General features: G+C 34.2%; 1 protein-coding gene across 1 annotated transcript in view; it reads right to left on the bottom strand.

Annotated features, from left to right (window-relative positions):
* The window catches only part of LOC111628011 (titin-like), a 235651-nt gene extending 216607 nt beyond the window's left edge, over positions 1-19044 (bottom strand). Inside the window, 23 exon segments of the mRNA XM_023371728.1 lie at positions 33-213; positions 295-438; positions 513-652; positions 723-906; positions 977-1147; positions 1223-1345; positions 1429-1566; positions 1641-1799; positions 1873-2061; positions 2192-2317; positions 2814-2990; positions 3056-3208; positions 4370-4561; positions 4636-4758; positions 4825-4932; positions 5008-5181; positions 5264-5455; positions 10312-10431; positions 11021-11280; positions 12111-12219; positions 12322-12513; positions 17165-17287; positions 18838-19044. Of these exon segments, the coding sequence (XP_023227496.1) occupies positions 33-213; positions 295-438; positions 513-652; positions 723-906; positions 977-1147; positions 1223-1345; positions 1429-1566; positions 1641-1799; positions 1873-2061; positions 2192-2317; positions 2814-2990; positions 3056-3208; positions 4370-4561; positions 4636-4758; positions 4825-4932; positions 5008-5181; positions 5264-5455; positions 10312-10431; positions 11021-11280; positions 12111-12219; positions 12322-12513; positions 17165-17287; positions 18838-18954 (3595 nt within the window). The 5' untranslated portion in view covers positions 18955-19044.
* Between the last annotated feature and the right edge of the window lie 697 nt (positions 19045-19741).

The raw sequence follows: 19741 nt of genomic DNA, 5'->3' as shown, positions 1-19741 counted from the left end.
AGAATTCGAATATGCTAAGTTGTTGCAACTACCTCTGACTGTAAGTTGCCCTTGAGTTTCTGCTCTTCCTACAGAGTTTGTAGCTCGACAGATATATTTTGCAGAATCTTCAGCAAACGTTTCCTCTATAGTTAAAGTACATAAGCCATTTTCGTGTTTTGTCTGGTAATCCGGATTGTTATGAACTTGAAGACCATCTTTGAGCCATTCGATCTTTAAGGTTGTAAAGGGTATGGCAGAGAATTAAAATTAAAATTTAGCAATGGAAAAAAAAAAATTAAGCAAAATGCTTACGAAAGGAGGTGGGTGACCATCAACGTGGCACAAGAAAGTTACTTTTGATCCCTCGGTAACCTCTACATCCATCAAGGGTACTGTAAAAACTGGTGGTCTAGTTGGATCCGGTACTATATCTACCTGTACTTCTTTAACAGCTTCCTAAGAGATTATAATATAAAATTAATCTTAAATATTGCAAATTAAAATGCCAAAATGTTGATTCTTGCACATACTTTTTCCAACTTTTGCTTCTGTTTTTCTGCTTCGTTCAGATTCTGTTGCAAATTTTTCAAATCTTTATTAATACACACGAATGATGTCAACATATCTTTATTCTTCTGCAAAATCTGATTTGTAATCGGAGGTGCTTGACCTAAACCAAAACGAAACAGAAATTAACCAAAAATAATTCTATTGAAAATCCACTGGATGCCACAACTTACCATACAACTGTATGGAAAGAGTGCTCAACTTCTTCATTCTTTTATCCTGTTCAGCTTCACCAGGTTTAACAAATCTATCAACTTCATTTTGCAGATTTATAGCATCAGTTGGATTTTTACAACTCGCTGATCTTTGCGCAATCGATACCAGAAGTTGGCTTCCTTCTTTAAACCATTCTTCAATCTAAAAAAAATGATTTTTAAACGAATAATCAACATAAAATGGTGCTCGAAACATTCCAAATTTGAATTACCTGTTCGATCAAAACAAAATATTCTAAAACTAGATCGATGTGTTTTCTAGTATCTCCAATTTGCATATGAAACGTCGACCATTTAGTTTGCAACTCGCTGATTTCTTGCATGGGTGGTGCAACCATTCTTTGAGCGGTGCTTACAAAGGTGTTGACTTTTTCGTCTAAGAGCTGATAATCAAATTGTACCGAACAGTATAGAAATCAGTTATATATAATGGTAAAAATGTGTATTATTTTACATACCTCTATAGTTTTTTGCAATTGTATAAAAGCTTGCGAAGTTAACTTTACAGTTGCAAGAGATTCTCCAGTGTTTCCCTTCATGTTTGATAGCTGATCACTTAATTCTTGTATCTGCTGATTTATCTACAATAATTTTATTTATTAAAATGTAAAAAATGTTTATATGCCACTTAAAATTTGAAAAACAAATATATATATTCACTTACTTCACGCAATTGCCAATAAAATTTCTGCTGTTCCAGTCTCTCTTTCCTCAATTTCCAACTGTCTTCTAATTGTTGATGGAGCCAGAGCAGGATACTTTGAATCTTTTCTTTATCCTGTGCAGCCGCGGGTGGTGGTTCCTAGACAGAAAATATTAAAATTTAATAAAATTTATCACGAAAATAATCGAAAATTTAAGCGATTTCAGTCATACAATTTCGTTTATCTTATTTATCAATTGATCCGCTTCTCTTTGAGCAAATTCTAACAGTTGTAAGAACGTTGGTCGAAGGTTATCGTGGTCCACGAGTTGCTGATCGATGGATAAAATATCTGTAGGAACCGGATCTTGACGTTGATTCTTTTCTTCGATCTGAAAATTTTCAAATTTTATTAAAAATTCGAAAAAAAATTTCGAATGCAAACTTTACACAAACTCCAATTACCTGCTTCAAGTTCTGGAAGAAAGTTAGCATCATGGCTGCCAGAAGAAGGCATTCAGTCAATTTTGCTTCCAATTCGTTTTGTGCGTTTTTCATCTGATTTAACAGTTGGTCCTTTTGATTTTGAAATTCTCCTTTCGTAGAAAAGGCTTGCGATTTATTGAGGCAATCTTCGATCTCTCGTCCTAAAGACTACAAGATAAATCATCGATTCATCAATAAAATTATTTTTTATTTTAATTTTCCTTGTAGAAAATGTATTCTAACAACAAAAATAATTCTTTGGAATTTAAATAAATGCCATAGTAACTTTTGAACATACCTTAATTTGGCCATTCATGCTCTCTTGATGTCTCTCCAAGAATACGATAATGGAGTCGATCCTATTCAATTCTTTTGGTATAATTGGATATAACTGAAGTTTAAAGGTCGTTACGACTTCAACAACCTGAAATTTATATAAATTATTTAATAAATAAATAAATAAACTGGCAATGGCACTTGCATAACTTTCTCGGCATTCGAACAGAAAGAACAGGACCAGGAAAGCCTTATCTTTAGGGCTAGGGCGTTTAAAAAAAACTGTAAATGTCAATAAAAAGCTAATAAACTCGTGCCAGTAAAATTTTCATTAAATCTGACTCCCTACTCCTCTTTATCCTCTCCTTTCGACTTATAATCTCCAAAATGTAAAAGCATTAATGCCCCATATATAGAAGTATTCTTACCAAATTTCAAAAATTTTTGACCCAAGGGTTCCCGCGATATGAAGCAAAATACAGGCCCAAACACACATATATATAAATACAGAATTTCGATGTTTTTGGAATTGGGGAACCTTGAAAGGTCGAGCAATGCAAAAAAAAACCTGGAGGGGGATCAAACCCTCTGCCTCTGTTCTATAACAACCGAGGAAGTAGAGATATATATATTTCATATCATACCCTTCTTATTTCTTTGGCGCAATATTCCCATTGCATCAATTGCTGTCTTTCCGATATGACATCCTGTTGCCAACTGTTCCAGAGATTATTGATGTTATTTTTGCGATTATTAAATTGATCCAGTATCGTCTGAACGCATAGAATAGCTCTCTTGATATCCAGATGAGGATCGTTTACCTAAAACCACATGTATGTAAGTGTTTCATGGATGATGATCCGAAAATTAAGCAGCTAGATCTTACCTTATATGCATCTTCGATAAAGTTTTTTCCTTTGTTGTTTAATTCCAGAAATTGTTGTTGTACAGCGAACCATTTCTCTTCGGTCGCTTTCCTGTTCGAGCCATCCCTGTCTGACTGTATGGCATTTTCAATGGACTCCATGTCTGCCCCCAGCTGCAATCAATCAACAGTAAAAGTTTTAAACACTTATCTTAACGGATAATTGGTTTAAAAAAATTACAAACATGACGTAAGCACTGAACTATCCAATCACCGTGAAGTCAACCATATACTAAATGACTGCCCTTTAAATTGTTTTATATCTATATCTTGAATTTCACGTGTTAAACGAGGAAATCAATTAGGCGAATAATGATGATTAATGGCGATTTTTGGTGAAATTTCGTTGGTGAAAGTCATTTTACGAAATAAAAAATTTTATTCTAATTTTGGCCACCAAGGAGGAATAACGTCCTGGTTTGTCTCTGGGAATCAAACTGGTGGTTAGTTCATTACATTAAAAGCATCTTGTACTTTATGGTTATATTTTCCTGAGTAAGGCAGTGGATGCTGGAAAATATACCCATAACGAATGCCGGTCACCAGGAAAAAAACAACAGTTTAGCATAATAAATTGATGTATACCAGTGTTTCTCAACGGGGGCGATATCGCCCCCACGTGGGCGTTTTTCCATGTTGAGGGGGCGATTAGTAACAATTTATATTTTGGGGGGCAAAAAACAATTTTCTGGGCGATATAGTAAAACATTATATTAAGAATAATTAGATATTTTATTCGTTATATCGTACAATAATTAAACAAATAACATTATACTAGTCACTAATCTATTCAATGCAGTACGAATTTGGCGTTAACCTTGGCCCTCGGAATCGGAATTTTAAAGTGAAGGGGGCAATATGACGTAACGGTTTTATTGAAGGGGGCGATACTACGTTGAAGGGGGCGATGATTCGTTAGAGGTTGAGAAACACTGATGTATACAATGAAATATATAACATTCCGGATTTGATATTTTATTTGATTTGGTTTGAGAGGATACGCAATGCAACACATGGGCATTCTGCTAAAGAGGATGCCTCCCGGAAGGACTCTTGTGGACCCTATTTAGGTGTTAGATACATGAAGAAAACTTGGAAAATTCTCGGTTTTCTTCACATATCTAATACCTAAATATTCCATGAGCAATGCACCATTTAATTCTCAAAGGCATCTTTTAGAGAATATTACTGTTATAAGAGATCAAATTAAGTGACCTTCATGTAAGTACCACTTCATCTTGCATTTGTAATACTTACTTATATGAAAGTACCAACCTGAGAAGCAAGTTTGTGAAAGGCAGCATAGCGTTGCACTATCAAAATCCTATTATCAAGCAGGGATAAAAGTAACGTCCACTGACTACGCAAATTATCAGCCTTCTTGTGCACCTCTTCAGCTTCTTTCCCCCCAACTCTAACCAGAGACGGGACTGTTTTGAGTAAGGCATCGACTTCGATATCCTTTAACTGTAATATAATACATAAATAAATATTAAATCGATGAAGAAGGCGAATTTTATTTTAAACGAAACTAAACTTACCCTAATTTCCTTTTGCAAACTTTCATGACTTTCTAGGAAGTTTTTAGCCATAGGATAACTACTGCCCATATCCTGATGGCCTTGCAAGAAGGCCTGAACGGTACTCGTGATCCAAGTATAGAGCTGAAGAATTAAAATAGCAATTCAGTAACTAAATTTACGTGAAATTCCCTCGTTGCTGTTACTTACCGTATCGTATCTGTTATGGAAATTGATGTAAGCCGTGTTACTTTCTGGTGTAACCACCGAAGAACACAGTTTCAACAAGTGTTGCCTGCGGTCTTCCAACTCTGCAATCTAATGAACTCAATTGATTTTAGTTTAAATTGTCTTATATCCGAGAACAGAAGGAAAAAACAAAACATCACAAACCTTCCTCTGAACGCCTTCCGTCCCAAGATTTTCCGCCATTTCTATCAGATTTTGACCTTCTGCGACTGCTTCTGTTACCAGTTCATTAATAGTTCGTTTTATCTGATTAGTAGCATTAGGCAATAGCTCTGTAGTAGACAGTTGTACATCCAATTGATCAAGCTTCGTTACAACCTGCAAGAAAGAGAGATTCGAACTTGCAACCTCTTAGACATTCGAAGGAATTCTTGAGAAAATAAAAGAAGAAAAGGCTCACCGTTTGACATAAATTAAAAAAGGCAATGGCGAGAGAAAGTAACTGTCGTCTAGTATGCACTGCAGATATTAAATCAGAGCAATCTGAAAGTAACTGATACGCTCGACATCTCGATGTTTCCGTCATGGCAACACCCGATAACGTCAATTGCTCGACTGTTTTTAATAACCGGATGCTTCTATCTTGCACTTCCTGTAGATACATTTAAAATTTGCATAATTAACACTCAATAAATATTAAAATCAAAGCTTGTTAACGAGATGTTTGCAAACATACGACAATAGTGATGCATTTCAATACTGTTTTAAAGTTAAACCACAGATCAACTGTGTATAAGATGCAAATTTATTTATATAAAAATATTATGTCTTTACAAACACACAACAATGGAAATTCGTGTTAGCACCATGAATAGCATTAATAATCCCAGAAATTTAAGAGCATTTCGTGTGAAACGGGTTAAGAAAATTTCGTCAACTCTACCACCTGGCGATCTCCAATACAGAGGGGTGATTTTGTAATTTTTCACTCACTAGATATTATCCAAATATCCGCCATTTTGAATAATTTTCAACTGAAATTTAACGTGGATAATAAAATCCTAAACACGAAGCAAAGTGGGCGCTGTTGCAAGTGATTACTATTACGCTTTCACACGGGAGCGTCCATGAGTTCTACTGCACAGTTTAAAACTTCTAACAGCTCGAACATGTGCAATAGACCTCATACAATACGCTTCTTATTCTTAAGAAAAATTAATATAAATCATAATTTTCTAAAGTGTCACTCGTGTTTGATGGAGATCTTTTAAAATATTCATCTTTTATCATTAAATTCAAATGATTAATACTTTACAATACAATAAATCCGTATTATAATTATTAAAGCTGTTTCATCCGCTATTTTTTTTCCATTTGATAATAATTAATAACCGGTTTAAACTGGTTAACGACGTTATTTTAATTGCTAAAATACAAAAATACCTCTGAATTTATGGTTTATTTACTGTAACTCTGACGATTCTCCGTGTTTACTCATTAGTTTTGATGATACTCCTCCCACTAGTCTTTATCTTTCTCCGAAAAATTATCACAGAATGAGAAAGGTCAGAAGGTGAAGCAAATCATCAAAAATTAAAGATGTAAACAGATGAAAAATCATCAGAATTAAGAAAGCAAACAGAAAACAAAATCGTCAAAATTACAAAAATTTAACGTTATTTTCTTCTCTAACCAGTTTGAACCAGTTATTAAATATTGAAGATGTCGAAGAAGGTTAAAGCTATTTCGTTAACTGTTTTCCCCATTCGATAATAATTAAAAAAATAACCGGTTTAAACTGGTTAACGACATTATTTTCATAGCTAAAATTCAGAAATCTCTTTCAATACATAGTTTATTTACTTTAACTCTGATGATTCTCTTGTTTACTCTGATGATACTCGTCTTGATCTTCCTCCTCCTGATGATTTCTGGAGGAAGAGAATCAATTACTTGTTACACAATAAAAGTTTAAAGTAAATTCACAAATTTTTTTTTCTGTAATTTTCTACCATTTCTCGGAAGCATCAAACTGGTTTCAGTTGAAATTAACACAGGAACCATTAAGTAAACGTGAGTTTTTGCAGTGTTTATTATTATTATTTTTTTTCGGGACTTTTCTACAATTCTAGAATGTTTTTTTTTTGTAAATATTATTCGAAAATAGACTAGAAGATAACATATTTACTTACACGGATGCCTTTTTTAAAGTAATATTTGAAGAAAATGACCTTGAATATACTTTAACGAGAAGCTAATTGTTACTGTATACGTCATTACATCACGCAATATCCATATTAAAAATATGTTTATGTAGAAAAGTATGGACTGCGAGAATTACAATTTTTTTGTCATTTTACGAAGTGGAAATGCATACATCAACGTTAAGTTACTTCATAACACATTTTTACAATGCCAGATCGATTTTTAAATAGAATTAGAATTTAATCTTCCCTGTAAAATTTGTGGAGAAAGTATGGTATGCTTTAGATTTTCTAGTTTTTAGTTTATGTTCAGAATCCTAAACTTTTGCTGATTTTTTTGAGTTTTTTTTACTGCTTCTCCTCAGTTTTTATTTACTGATTTTTCTGTTTCGCTGTTTATTTTCCTAAATTTTTATGATTTTACTAGGCTTTTTTGTTGCATATTTTTCCGAATTTTTTACTGATTTTTTGAGCTCTTTGCTGCTTATTTTCCTGATTTTTTGGGCTTTTCTGATGCTCATTTTCCTGATTTTTGGGCTTTTCTAATGCTTATTTCCTGAATTTCTTACTGATTTTTTAAGCTTTTGCTAATTCTTTTCCTGAATTTTTACTGTTTTTTTCTGATTCTTTTTCTAAATAATTTTCTGATTTTACTGAGCTTTTTTTTTGTTGCATATTTTTCTAAATTCTTTACTGATTTTTGAGATTTTTGCTGCTTATTTTCCTGATTTTCTTACTGATTTTTTCAACTGTTTTGCTGCTTTTTTTTTCTAAATTTTTACTGATTTTTTAGGGATTTTTTCCTGGTTATTTTCCTAAATATTTTTCTGATTTTACCGTGCTTTTCTATTGCTTATTTTACTGGTTTTTGCTGCGTTTTTTTTATCGATTTTTTCCAAGTTTTACTGATTTTGTTTTGCCAAATTTCTTCTGAGCCTTTCCATAGTTTCTGACGCGCTCTTATTGATTACTGAGCCATCACAAGAAAGTTCGATACGTTAAAAAATTCAACCAGAACAATAAACAGATAATTTTAATGAATGTAATTACGTATTAATGATTTTGTAACTTAATAACGAACATAAACATGATTTTCAAATACAGCATTTCGTATCGGTCGTATAAACTCTTGCAAAATATTAATTAGTTCTGTTTTTTAAGCTCCTAACTAGCATCTTTTTTGTTATAAGCCATGCTAAGATTGCTATATATATATAAAGCCTATTAATCTAGCATTGCTAAGCAACCTAAAGCATGCGAAATTAAATAACTTTTTTTAAAAAATTAGGAATTATAGCGTAGTTTCTGTATACAGGTTGAAAACAATAAAAGATAGAATGTTCATATCTCTCTGTAGAAAAAACTATTGAGCAAATCTCAGAAAAAAATTTGGTATAAATAATGTCCTGGGTATGCGGTTTCTATTTTCGGAAAAAAATTTTTTTACTTCAAAATTCAGCCGCTAGGGAAAAATTTGGCGTTGCTGTTCCCTTCACGCGCATATTACGTACGTTTTTCTAACAATTTCGAAGTTATGAAACAAATTGCAATGAGTTTATTTCAATTACAGTTTTGAAACGTAAAATTGAAGATTGATTCAAAAACATGGCGTTTTGTGATCGTAAGAGAATGTACAGTACATATATGCGCATTGGGAAACAGCAGCGCCGAATTTCGTCCTAGCGGTTAAATTTTGAAGTTAACTTCCCCCGGAAATCGAAAACTGGAAATTTATGTATACCAAATCTGGTAGTATCTGCTCAATAGTTCTTTCTCCAGAGAGATCTGAACGCTATTCTTTAATTACATTCAAACTGTAGCCCATGTGACAACTCTGAAAAGAATAAAATCATAATTTAAAAAGGTGTTCAAAATATTGTAATTTTACGAAATTTCTGATAATCTTCTAAATTTTTTTTCAGCACTTTTGATTTAAATCTATTTACGTCGCTTCGCGTCAGAGTCGAAAACTTTTAAAATTAAGTAAAACTTAAACTATTACAATTAATTACGTTCTTTTTATGAATTTTGTTACATTAAAACACATTACTACTACTTAAATGGAAATTTAAAGGAATGCTATAATTAATTTTCCTTCACTTAGAGTCTTAGAATAACAATTCACATTTAATTTGATGACCACAATAATTCCTCTCAATACTACAAAACCTCAAAAAGTATAAAAGAAACGACAAAACTAACCTTTAATTCCGTTACTACTTATACAGTATATTAAATTCTGCAGGAATGTATACGAAAATACGCAGCTTTCACCATATTGTATTCTGCAGGAACATAAGGTACTGTACTTTACTATATATTACTGCAGAATACAAAACACATCCTATTCATGCATAAAACAATTGAAAAAAACGTACTGAAATACAAAACTGATAAACATAAATCTAAAAAAGAAAAAAATATATTCTGAATACAGTAGAGCCTCGAAAACTCGACCTAATGTGGACCGAAGGGTGGCCATGTTTGTGAAAATGCCGGGTTATCGGGAATGGGGTTAAAAAAGGATAAGTATGCGTGTTTCCCCAGAAAATATTGTACTGTACTTGTATGTATTGTTTGCTTGAGAATACAAGAGAAGAAACTGCCCAAATACCCTTAAACAAAGGAAAAGGTACGTCCTTTATGAAGGCATAGAGCCTTTACTACATGAAAATAAAAATTAATGAATACACTGCGTACAGTAATTTACTTGATAAGACAGACCTCAGAAAAATACTTTATGAGGCATAAAGCTGTCTATAATGAAAATTAATTAACTAAGGATTTTTTTGCCCTGCCAGGGTGTGGCCGAGTTATCCGGAGTGCCGGGTTATCGAGTGCCGAGTTTTCGAGGCACTACTGTATGAACATTGATATTCAGCAGCTCACGTGACTTAAATGATACAATATGGCGACTGACCGTTAAACGATGGAATATTTAAAATTAATAAATAAAAATTGAATATCTTTTATCTAAAAATCACGTAAAACTTTTCGTGAATTATTTCTCTTCCGTATAAAATGGTATTTTTCTAAACATTTTTTGAAAATATTTATTAGTATATAATGTAGGGTGGTCCAATAGTTAGTTAACCATTGCATCTACTGAGTTTGGAATCGCTTCGGGGCGTTGTAGTTTATATACTGAACAGAAATGATCGCATCTTTTGCTGATTTTATAGGCAATTTAAATAAAGATAAAGTAGTCTTTGTAATGGTTAACTGACTTTTGGGCCATTCTGTATTTAAAAATACTGTAATAAAAAAAATGATTATTTAGTAAATTTAACGAGAAAAATCTTACTTTAGTCTCAATTTCCACTTTTCCATGTTCGTGTAGAAGAATTTCCGCATTAGCAGAAGAATCTCCTAAATTGTATTGCCTCATATATTCAGCTCCTTTCGTTTGAAGCCAATTCTCCACCTTATATTATTTAAAAAAAAATTAAATAAAAATAAATTATTATTAATAATTTTTATTAAAACAACTGTATATTAATGTAAAAAAAACACAGAAAAATTTAAAGAAATCCATGCGCCAGTAAAAAAAAAATAATCCGTTATGAAATCGTCAACGGCGCCATTGACAGTTTTACTACTCTGAAGACCCAGATTCGAGTTCCCCGGATATATCGATCTCTGGCTAATTTACCGAAGGCCCGAAAAGCCCATATCGGGCACGAGAAAAGGGACCTCCTTTTTTTAGGTAATGCCTTCAGGGCAGTGAGTTAAATTTCAAAGAAAAAAGGAACGAAGGAGAACGCAACGAACGTTTCTCTCGATTTAACGAGCAAGAAAAATCATTATAAACGGGGTTAAAGTTGGATGCCAAATTTGCTATTTAAGTATTGATGATAAAACCGGAAGATACTTAAAACAAACTCTGACCTCAATTTCAAGTGAAAAGAAACGAAAATATTTCGGGGGATGACTAATTATCTTTCGTTAATTCCAATAAACCAATAACCTAATTAATTTCTATTGATTTTTATTGATTTGGTGACGCAATTTACCTGATCTAGATCACTTGAAACCAAAAGTATCTGAAGAGTATGCTCCAATTTTGTTTTCCTACTTTGCCACACGCCCTCCAGATAGCGCCACCTGTCGTGAAGATTCTCCATCATCCTCTCGACCGTGGATGATGATTTTTGAGCCTCCATCTTCATGTGTTCCGGTCTCGAATCGTTCAGGCTGTTATGGGCTATCTCGTCTAACTGATGAACTAGGATCTGTCCCGCATTCAATGTGTGAAGAGATATCTCGAGTATGCCTATAAATGGATTTAAATTACGATTAATACGGCGTTTTTTGAAGGGGTTTATCATCATTATAATTAATCCAATTAGCTTTCAATTTTAATAAATAAAGTAAAAATTTTCTACTGTAATTTTAATGCGGTGGAAAAATCAAGACCCGAAAAACTCACGCGTAGAGGATAAAATATGCTAATTCAAGCTTAAGATTGGTTTAAAAAGAGGTATATTTATGCTTAAATTAGATCGAAATACATTAAATATGCAACGAAATTGTGAATTTTAAGGGTTAGAATCATACTAAACTGAATATAGAAGCTGTAAAGCATCGACGTAGAGGTTAAACGATTTTGGTCAGTAATTATTCGATTATGAAGAAATCTTGATAATTCTAAGTAAATTAGCGGCGTAGATGTTACATTTTATAAATCATAAAAGTTTTATGCCATAAATTAAATATCAACGAAGTTTTTTGACCTAACATAAATTCCTCCAGTTGGACTTGAGCCATAATCAAAGTGAAATATAATCTATTTCACAATATATATTTGTTTTAACTCAATGAAGACTTTTCTGTGTTTAATTGTGTTAAAAATTACAGTAAAATCTGTCTAAAAGGGAAGGCCATTCCGTTCTACACAGGTTTTACTGTAAATTTATTAATTGTACCCCCATTTTTTTTTGTCTAAAAATATCGATGCAAAGTCATTTCATGGAGGGATTTCAGGAGGAATCATTAAAAACAAGTTTATATATATATATATATTTTTTAATCTGCTTATGTACGGTGAATTTTCAATCGAATTGCGATATTATTATTATCATATAATAAACTTTCACAACACACCTTTCTTGTCATCGTGCAACCTTTGCAATAACATTTTGCAACTGTCAATATCGTTCGGAGAATAAGTATCGGTAAATATAACGTGAGCTTTGTCCATTCTTTCTGTAAACTGGAAAAAAATCGAGGCAAAAAAAAAATAAGAAAAGGAGGGGAGGAAAAAAAAAAAAACTTAAAAAACATTCGATCCGTGTTTACAAAGATCTCGACTTACATCCCGTACTCTGCTGTGAAACGTCACCGCTTGTTCGAGAATTTGTCTCCTCTGCTCTAATTGGTTGTTTAAGTCCTTCCATGCAAGTCCCAAGTTCTCGGCCATGGCTGCGTATACCTCTGCTCTCGGCTGCTGTGTAGAGATCAGCTCGTCTGCTTGACGTAGCAACTCCTCTACAGGACTCTGTTTCGACTAGTTACATTGAGGAAAAAAAAAAAAGAAAAAAAACTCAGAATTAACATAACTCAAGTATACTTTACCTCACAGTTTGCTTCATTATCTAATCCTCTAACAGGTAGATGATACTTAGTTTGTCTCATTAGTCTATGTCCAATTTACTACCCTCGTTTACTTTTGCCTACCTTAAACATGGCGTCATTTCCTTAGTGCTTTATTCTGTTTTCTACTGTAAAATCTAGTTTGTTTCGTCTTTTCTCCTAAGATATTTGGCTCTAAAATAATAGTAAATTTTAACTGTATATTCATTTTAATTGCCTCGCAGAAAATTTTATCGTTTATTCGCTCCAAAACAATTTCCTCACAGTAAATTTTACTGTTTATTACAGTTTATTTGCTTCATAGTAAAGTCTACTGTTTATTCGCCTCAAAACAATTTGTCTCATAGTATTTTCCACTGTTTATTCTAGTTTATCCTAATAGTCTTGGTGCTACAATTATTTGAAATCTACTCATACCCATGCCGTCTGCTCCTTCATTAACTTCGTTTTATACTTAGATACACACAACTTCTGAGCTATATTTAGCAATAATTTTAACTAAAACTTCTCCCATATTTAATTTCTTTCAAGGTTCTAAGATTATTGTTAGCATTACAGTCGATTAGTTTGCCTCAGAATTTATATTTCATATTAGTTATAGTCATTAGTTTTTTAATGCCTGTCCGTTATGGTGTTGGATTTCTAAATAATTAATTCCTTCTAAAGTTGGACTCCACTGACGAAAATTGATTAGCGACTGCACAATCTCTGAATTAACTGAATTCTCTTTTAATTTGGTTCCCTATTTTAAGTAACTAAATCCTAGTTTAATTGTATTTTAAAACGTTAATTTACTTCGAAAGGGGGAAGGCGGATAAATTTAGCATCAAAATTCATTTTTTTATCCAAAGATAATGAAGGAGCAGGCAGAATAATTGAAGAAAAGTTCCCGAGGATAAGCTGAATTTAGTCCTGGATTCTGCAAGATGATTTTAATTAATTAATTATGAAGTTAAAAAGGAAAAAAACAAGAGATTTTTGCCTGTTCCATAAGTTTTTTCTTACGAAGTTTACAACGGAATAAAACAAGAAGATCGGTTATAAAAATTGATGTAATTAAAGAAGTTTTTTAAAGTTGTTTAAATTCTTTTTTTGGCACTTAGGAATAAACAAAATTATGTTAAAAAAACAGCGTGATATTTATAACTACTGTTAAAAAATCCAAGCTTCAAGGAGACCTTTTTTTGCTTCATGAAAAGTCTCCTTGTAGTTTGATTTTCGTCACGATCGCTAAGAGTTTTCTTAAACATCATTTATTTGCTGTTTAACTGTTCCATTTTAATGGCATTTAACCGTGATGTAAACAAAATAATTCAAATAATATGGGTTTTAGAGCTTCTGTTTATCACTTTAGAACCATAAATGATCCCTTAAGCCATTTTAAGAAGTGATTTATGCAAAAGCCATGGCAGCATTCGTACTGATGATACCACATGAATTAATTTAGCGCTTCATGCTGAAGACATCATTGAAATTGGCTTTACAGTTCTACAATACAATAATCCTCATTTTAACCATTATTTATAACTAAATTGAATTATAAACACTGAAACTGGTCCATAAAGAGCATGGAATAAACTATTATAAGTCAATGGACACCAGCAACCATTTATTCAGGAACGTTTCTTTTTGAAATGAATACAAATAACCTCCAAACAACAGTAAAAGTGGACGTTGTTTGGGAGGTTATTTTACAGTAAAACCTCTGAACAACGGCCACCGACGAGAACATGAAAAATGGCCGTTGTTTGAAGGTTTCTTTACATGCAATTCGTTCAAAACATGCTCCTGAAAAAAATGGCTGCTGTTGGGTGGTCGTCGCTGAGAGGTTCGTAATATACAGTAGACCCCCCATAACACTGTTGATAATTCCGTGTTATATGAATTCCATGTTGTACAAGTCACTTAGATTTTAAAAATACGTGTGCCGGGCTGTGAACGGCTCACGTATTTGTAAAATCTAAGTGACTCGTACAACATGGAATTCATATAACATGGAATTATCAACAGTGTTATAGGGGGTCTACTGTATAGTCTATACATTATTAGAATTTAAAGGGAAAATGGTGGAAACAATATAGAATACATAATCCCATTGATAGACCATGAGTTAAGAACGTCCACTTTATATAAATTTAGGATCCTCATCAGTTTTAATAGCTCTAAGTATTTGTATACAGGAAAATAAACATTGAGATCGAGTTCGTTCGTGTCTAAACAGTGGGCGTCTATCAGTAGGCAGTTTCTATTTTAAGCCCTCGTTAAACGCATCTTTAAATAATATATTTTGGGCTATTTTAATTATTTTCATACGCAAAGAGTGCAAATTACAATTGCCAACTTTTGTTTAAAAAAAAAATGGCGGCTAGATTCACGATTTGACGTTGATGGACGTGTCACGTGAGCATGGTTTACGTGAGTATTACGCCATCTTATTTCTTGAATTATTTACAAAATTTTTATTATTTTTTTTCTGTTTATTCTAAATTTAATCGTTCTTATATATATATATATATAATTCATTTCAAATTTTTGAAAATTATAATTTATATATTTTATATATATTTGTCGTGAATTTTAAGTGACATAATTAGGTTCATTTGGAGTAATATTCTTCACGAATATAATACGGCGAGATGAATTAAGCACGGATTCATTCATCCAATAATAAAATTCGACACATTTTTACTAAATTTAAGATTTGCAAATGAATATTTTAACAAAAAGAAAGCAAAAAATAATTGATTTATTATTATATTTTTGCATAGACGGAAGGTTAAATCTTTCGTCAACACTTGAAACAATATTGAACCATCCACCATACTTTCACTCGGCACGTCAAAGCTTTCTTAACAATATATTTTATTTGTATATTTTGGGAAAGTGGGCCATCGATAGTCCCGAAACATGCTTTCGGCACGTAGAAACCGGGACATTTGGCAATCCTATTCGTGATATTAACACGATATGCTTTATTAACCTACACGTAAATAGGTTAGGATGCGTAAGATGCCTCGTGGTTTAGTTTCTGTTATTGTGCCTCATAGTCTACCTCACAGGATATTTAGTTGCCTCATTGCCCATCCTACACGTTTAGTTTCCCCGTAGTCCATCCCACATATTGTCTAGTTGCTATCCGAACTAGACAATCTGTAATCCGTCGAAGATCGAAGCAAATTAATCAATCTGTAAGACCCTCATAGCCTGTTTAAAAAATAAACGAAATATACAATGAAGTAAGTTAGTTTACCTTACTGACTGTTTAATTAGCTTCGTAGTTTATAAACTGTTCAGTCTGCTCTCGTAAACCAATCAAGACTATAAAGCAATTACAGCTTCATAATCTATAGACTACCTTACTAATTGTTCAGTCTCATAGTCTACCTTCGTAAATTGTTTGCTTTATAATTTGTATTAATTATTGTTTAATTAGTCTCGTAATCATCTTCATACGTTAGTTTTCTTCGCAAATTTAACCTTGCTGACTTTAATTCGTCTCATTGTATTGCCTTCCCGAGTTAATTTTTCCCATAGTCAAGTCCTAACTCATAAAGGCAGACGTGAGGCAAATTAACTCAGGAGGACTGACTACAGGATAAATTAACTCAATTTGTCTCATAGTCTGCCTTCGTAAATTGCTTAGTTTTCCCCGCAACACCTCGTAATCATTTTATTTTGCCTCATTCTTTATCCTTCGACTTAACTTTACCTCGTAAACTATCGAGCTTTACTTAACAGATTTACTCATTTCGTTTGCCTCGCAACCCTCTTCATACTTGAAATACCTAACATATTGCTATTACATCCCATTACACAGCCTCGGAGAGAACAATTTCACAATAAATTCCCTCACAAATTGCCTCGCACAGCTACAAAAATTCACTTGGAAGTTTTGTAACTGCAGCAGCAGCAGATGCATTGGGCGAGCGTCCTTCGCTCGATAAAAACAAAAATCCTTAAATTGATAATTACAAATCGCAATGACAGACTGGCGAGTGGGTGCCACAATCAAAAATTCTAGTGACGAACTCACATCTGGTGGGTGAATTACACGTGCTTTATAAAACGCTTGGACCGCCGCCAAAACCTTACAATCAAATCCACCTACGGACTCTCTAAGCATCAAGAATATGCTGACTTCACAATATATATAGTGTCCTCGCCTTTATTATTGTAGTAGTATTTCGTCGATGGCCCTTCCCTATATCTAGAAACGGCCATCTGTACTTTACAACGGGGATGGATAAATTTGGAAAGTGCGGAAGTATCCAATAATAGACTTAGAATAGTCATTTATCCAGTTCTTCTAGGGGAACAAAACGAAAGAAATATACGAGCTCAATGAAGTGTTTTTCTGTGTTATCCTATGGGATTTCGGGAATTGTGAACTGTATATGGATTTATTTTTATTATTACTTTTCCTCCCTCCCGTAACAGGAAGGGGTTAAATCGTACGCCCGTTTGTCAGCACTAAATATAGCTTAATGTAAATATAGAAAATTTTGATGGCGACATCAGCTTTCGCCTCACTGACATTGCACAGCCGTAACAACACACCTCCTCACCTGCAATTTCTCCAATACTTGCTCGTGTTGCTGATGCAACATCACAGCATCTTCCAGGCAACTTCCTATATCCGTTATGGCCGGTTGCATCTCTTGAACTTTCAATTGCATCCATTCTTTACTCTATCGGGAGTCAAAAAAAAAGAGAGGGGGAATTAAAATTAATAACCGGATAGTATTATCTACAAGTTACGCGCGATATATCGCCGCGTCACGTGACCTTTCGCGCATCAATCAACATATTAAGAGGCCAGATGCTGCTCCGTCAATGCCCTTGCCGTCTGTTGTATAAATAGTGACTTGGCATAGAATATGGAACTAAATCGCGTGTTACACCTACATGACTGTCTCGTTGCTCGATACTACTACAGTTTAAAAAAAAAAAAAAAAATTATCTACGTCGAACGATGCGTTAACTTCCGCGTTAAACTCGCGTAACGCGTGACAGCATATTTGACAGATTATCCACGTTGTTTCTTAACCACCGCCGCCATCTTCCTCCTATTGTTACTAAAACGGTAAATGACAGCAATATCATCATCATCATTAATTGCATTCCGGCGCGTGCTCCTCCTATAATGTTTATTTTACCCAGTTTTTTTTTTTAAATAAGAGCTACGTAACTCGATCCGACGTAACAAGCGCCGATCGGTCTGCTTAACCCACTGCACTATTGCATCACCTTACAGTTAGGGTCAGTAGGAACAATCGAGGTTAATCAGTGGCAGAATAAGGGTAGAGATATCGAACAGATCGACAAACGTATGCCCTATTATGGACTCATTAAGAATGTTACGCTCTTATGTCCCGATTACGTTGAGAGATTTTTAAACTCGTTTCTCACCTCCTCTTATGCGGCTGCATCAATATGCGAAATTTGTTTGAGGGTGTAGCGTTTCTATTATGTTACCCTTACGAAATGTTTCGTAACGTAACATTTCTCCATCTTAGAAAAATAAAACCGGAACGTAACGGACAGCATAAATAACGCGCTGACATTTTGGCCCTTGACCAAGGGCTGACATTAATACGTGAAGTATTTTTTTTTTTCCTCTCTCTTTTGCTGGCGTAGGGTGCATCCCTAATTGGTACTGCACTAGTAAACACAGCGGAAAAAAGACCTGTTTATAGTAATAATAAGTGTGTAAGGTCACGTTACAAACCGGCATTATGCTAATTTATCCCTTATGCGATTCATAATTCACTTTATTGTGATGATGCCATTACGGCAACGTACGTCACGGAGTTTAATAAGCGTGCCATTGTAGACTGGAGAGTTGTCAACACGAAGGACAATCTCCACATCCGTTACTCCTACAAAGAGGGGTGGAAGCAATTCCCACGCGCCAGAAAAAAAGAGAAAAAAATATGTATATGGCGAATGTGTAAACTAGATCGGGCCATCCTCCGAGAAACCCCTAAAAGGACGGGATGCGTGTAACAACGCTGACAAAAGGGGTGCTGTTTTGGTGATAAACCATAATGAACCGCGATCACGTGTAGAGTATAGCAAAAGAGGTTACCCCGTTCGCGTACGCTTTTCCTTTTTGTATTTTCCCCCCTCCTGGCGAAAGGTCAAAGTTCAATTCGGGATGGCTTTTTGGTGGGTGGATGGAGGTTCCATTGATGGAGCGCGGGTGGTAGAGGTGAGAGGTGAGGTGCTAAGGACTTACTTGTAGGAGGGCAATGACGATGCGCGTCTCTCCCGACTGAACGGCGATGGTGCTGATAGTCGTAGTGGTGTTGGCACGCTGGACGCTACTGTCCGTGGCAGAGGTGTCGTCCTCCATCTTTTGGGGGGAAAAGAAGATGCGACGTGACGTTGGTGCGGCCGCAGCACCCGGCCGTCTGCTAGGTGCGCGGAAGTTACACTTCCCCAAATAGAATTGCAGGGGGAAGAATGGGGTCAGCCCGATGACGTAAGGAAGCGACACCTCGCGGCAAACTTTTGGAGAATGGTGAGGGCGCCTCACGTGACTCCGGCGGTCACGTGAGTGGCCGCCGGTCACTTGGCGTATCTTTTACTTAAACGATTAAATTCGTTAACTTTCTTACGGCGTGTTAAAAATATAAAAATCGAATATTTACCAAAATTAAATTTTCAGCGGCACAGACTTTGCGTAAGAAACGCGCTTAAATTTTTTTTTTTTAATTCGTTCGACTACGCCAACGTCGCCATCTGTCGTTACACGAAAAAAGTAGAAATCTTTTTTTTCAGAATTAAATTAAACACAGCTGTTTACTTGAATAACAAAAAGAATTAAATGACTGTGTTTTATATATATGTATACAGTTAACTAACAATAGGACTGCAGCGAAAATTTTCAAATAAGCTATGCAATTTAGTTTACGCTGGCGTCTCGTTTTATACCTAAAATATCTGGAAAATTTCATTCCTTTAGGATAATATATAATTATATATGTCGGTGTATAAAACATTTTTAGGGAAAAAGTAATCTTTCTAATTAGTTCTAAACCTTATCCATTGGAGAGTAAGTTATTTCGTCATTAGGGAAAACTTGGGTAAATTTATGAAATTAGGGAATTTTCATAAATTAAGATTTAAAAATTCAAACT

Source organism: Centruroides sculpturatus, unplaced genomic scaffold (genome assembly GCF_000671375.1).
Source record: "Centruroides sculpturatus isolate CEXI.00-Female unplaced genomic scaffold, Cexi_2.0 scaffold545, whole genome shotgun sequence".
Taxonomy (NCBI): domain Eukaryota; kingdom Metazoa; phylum Arthropoda; class Arachnida; order Scorpiones; family Buthidae; genus Centruroides; species Centruroides sculpturatus.
The sequence above is the reverse complement of the archived record's forward strand: the minus strand, read 5'-3'. Positions and strand labels throughout refer to the sequence as shown.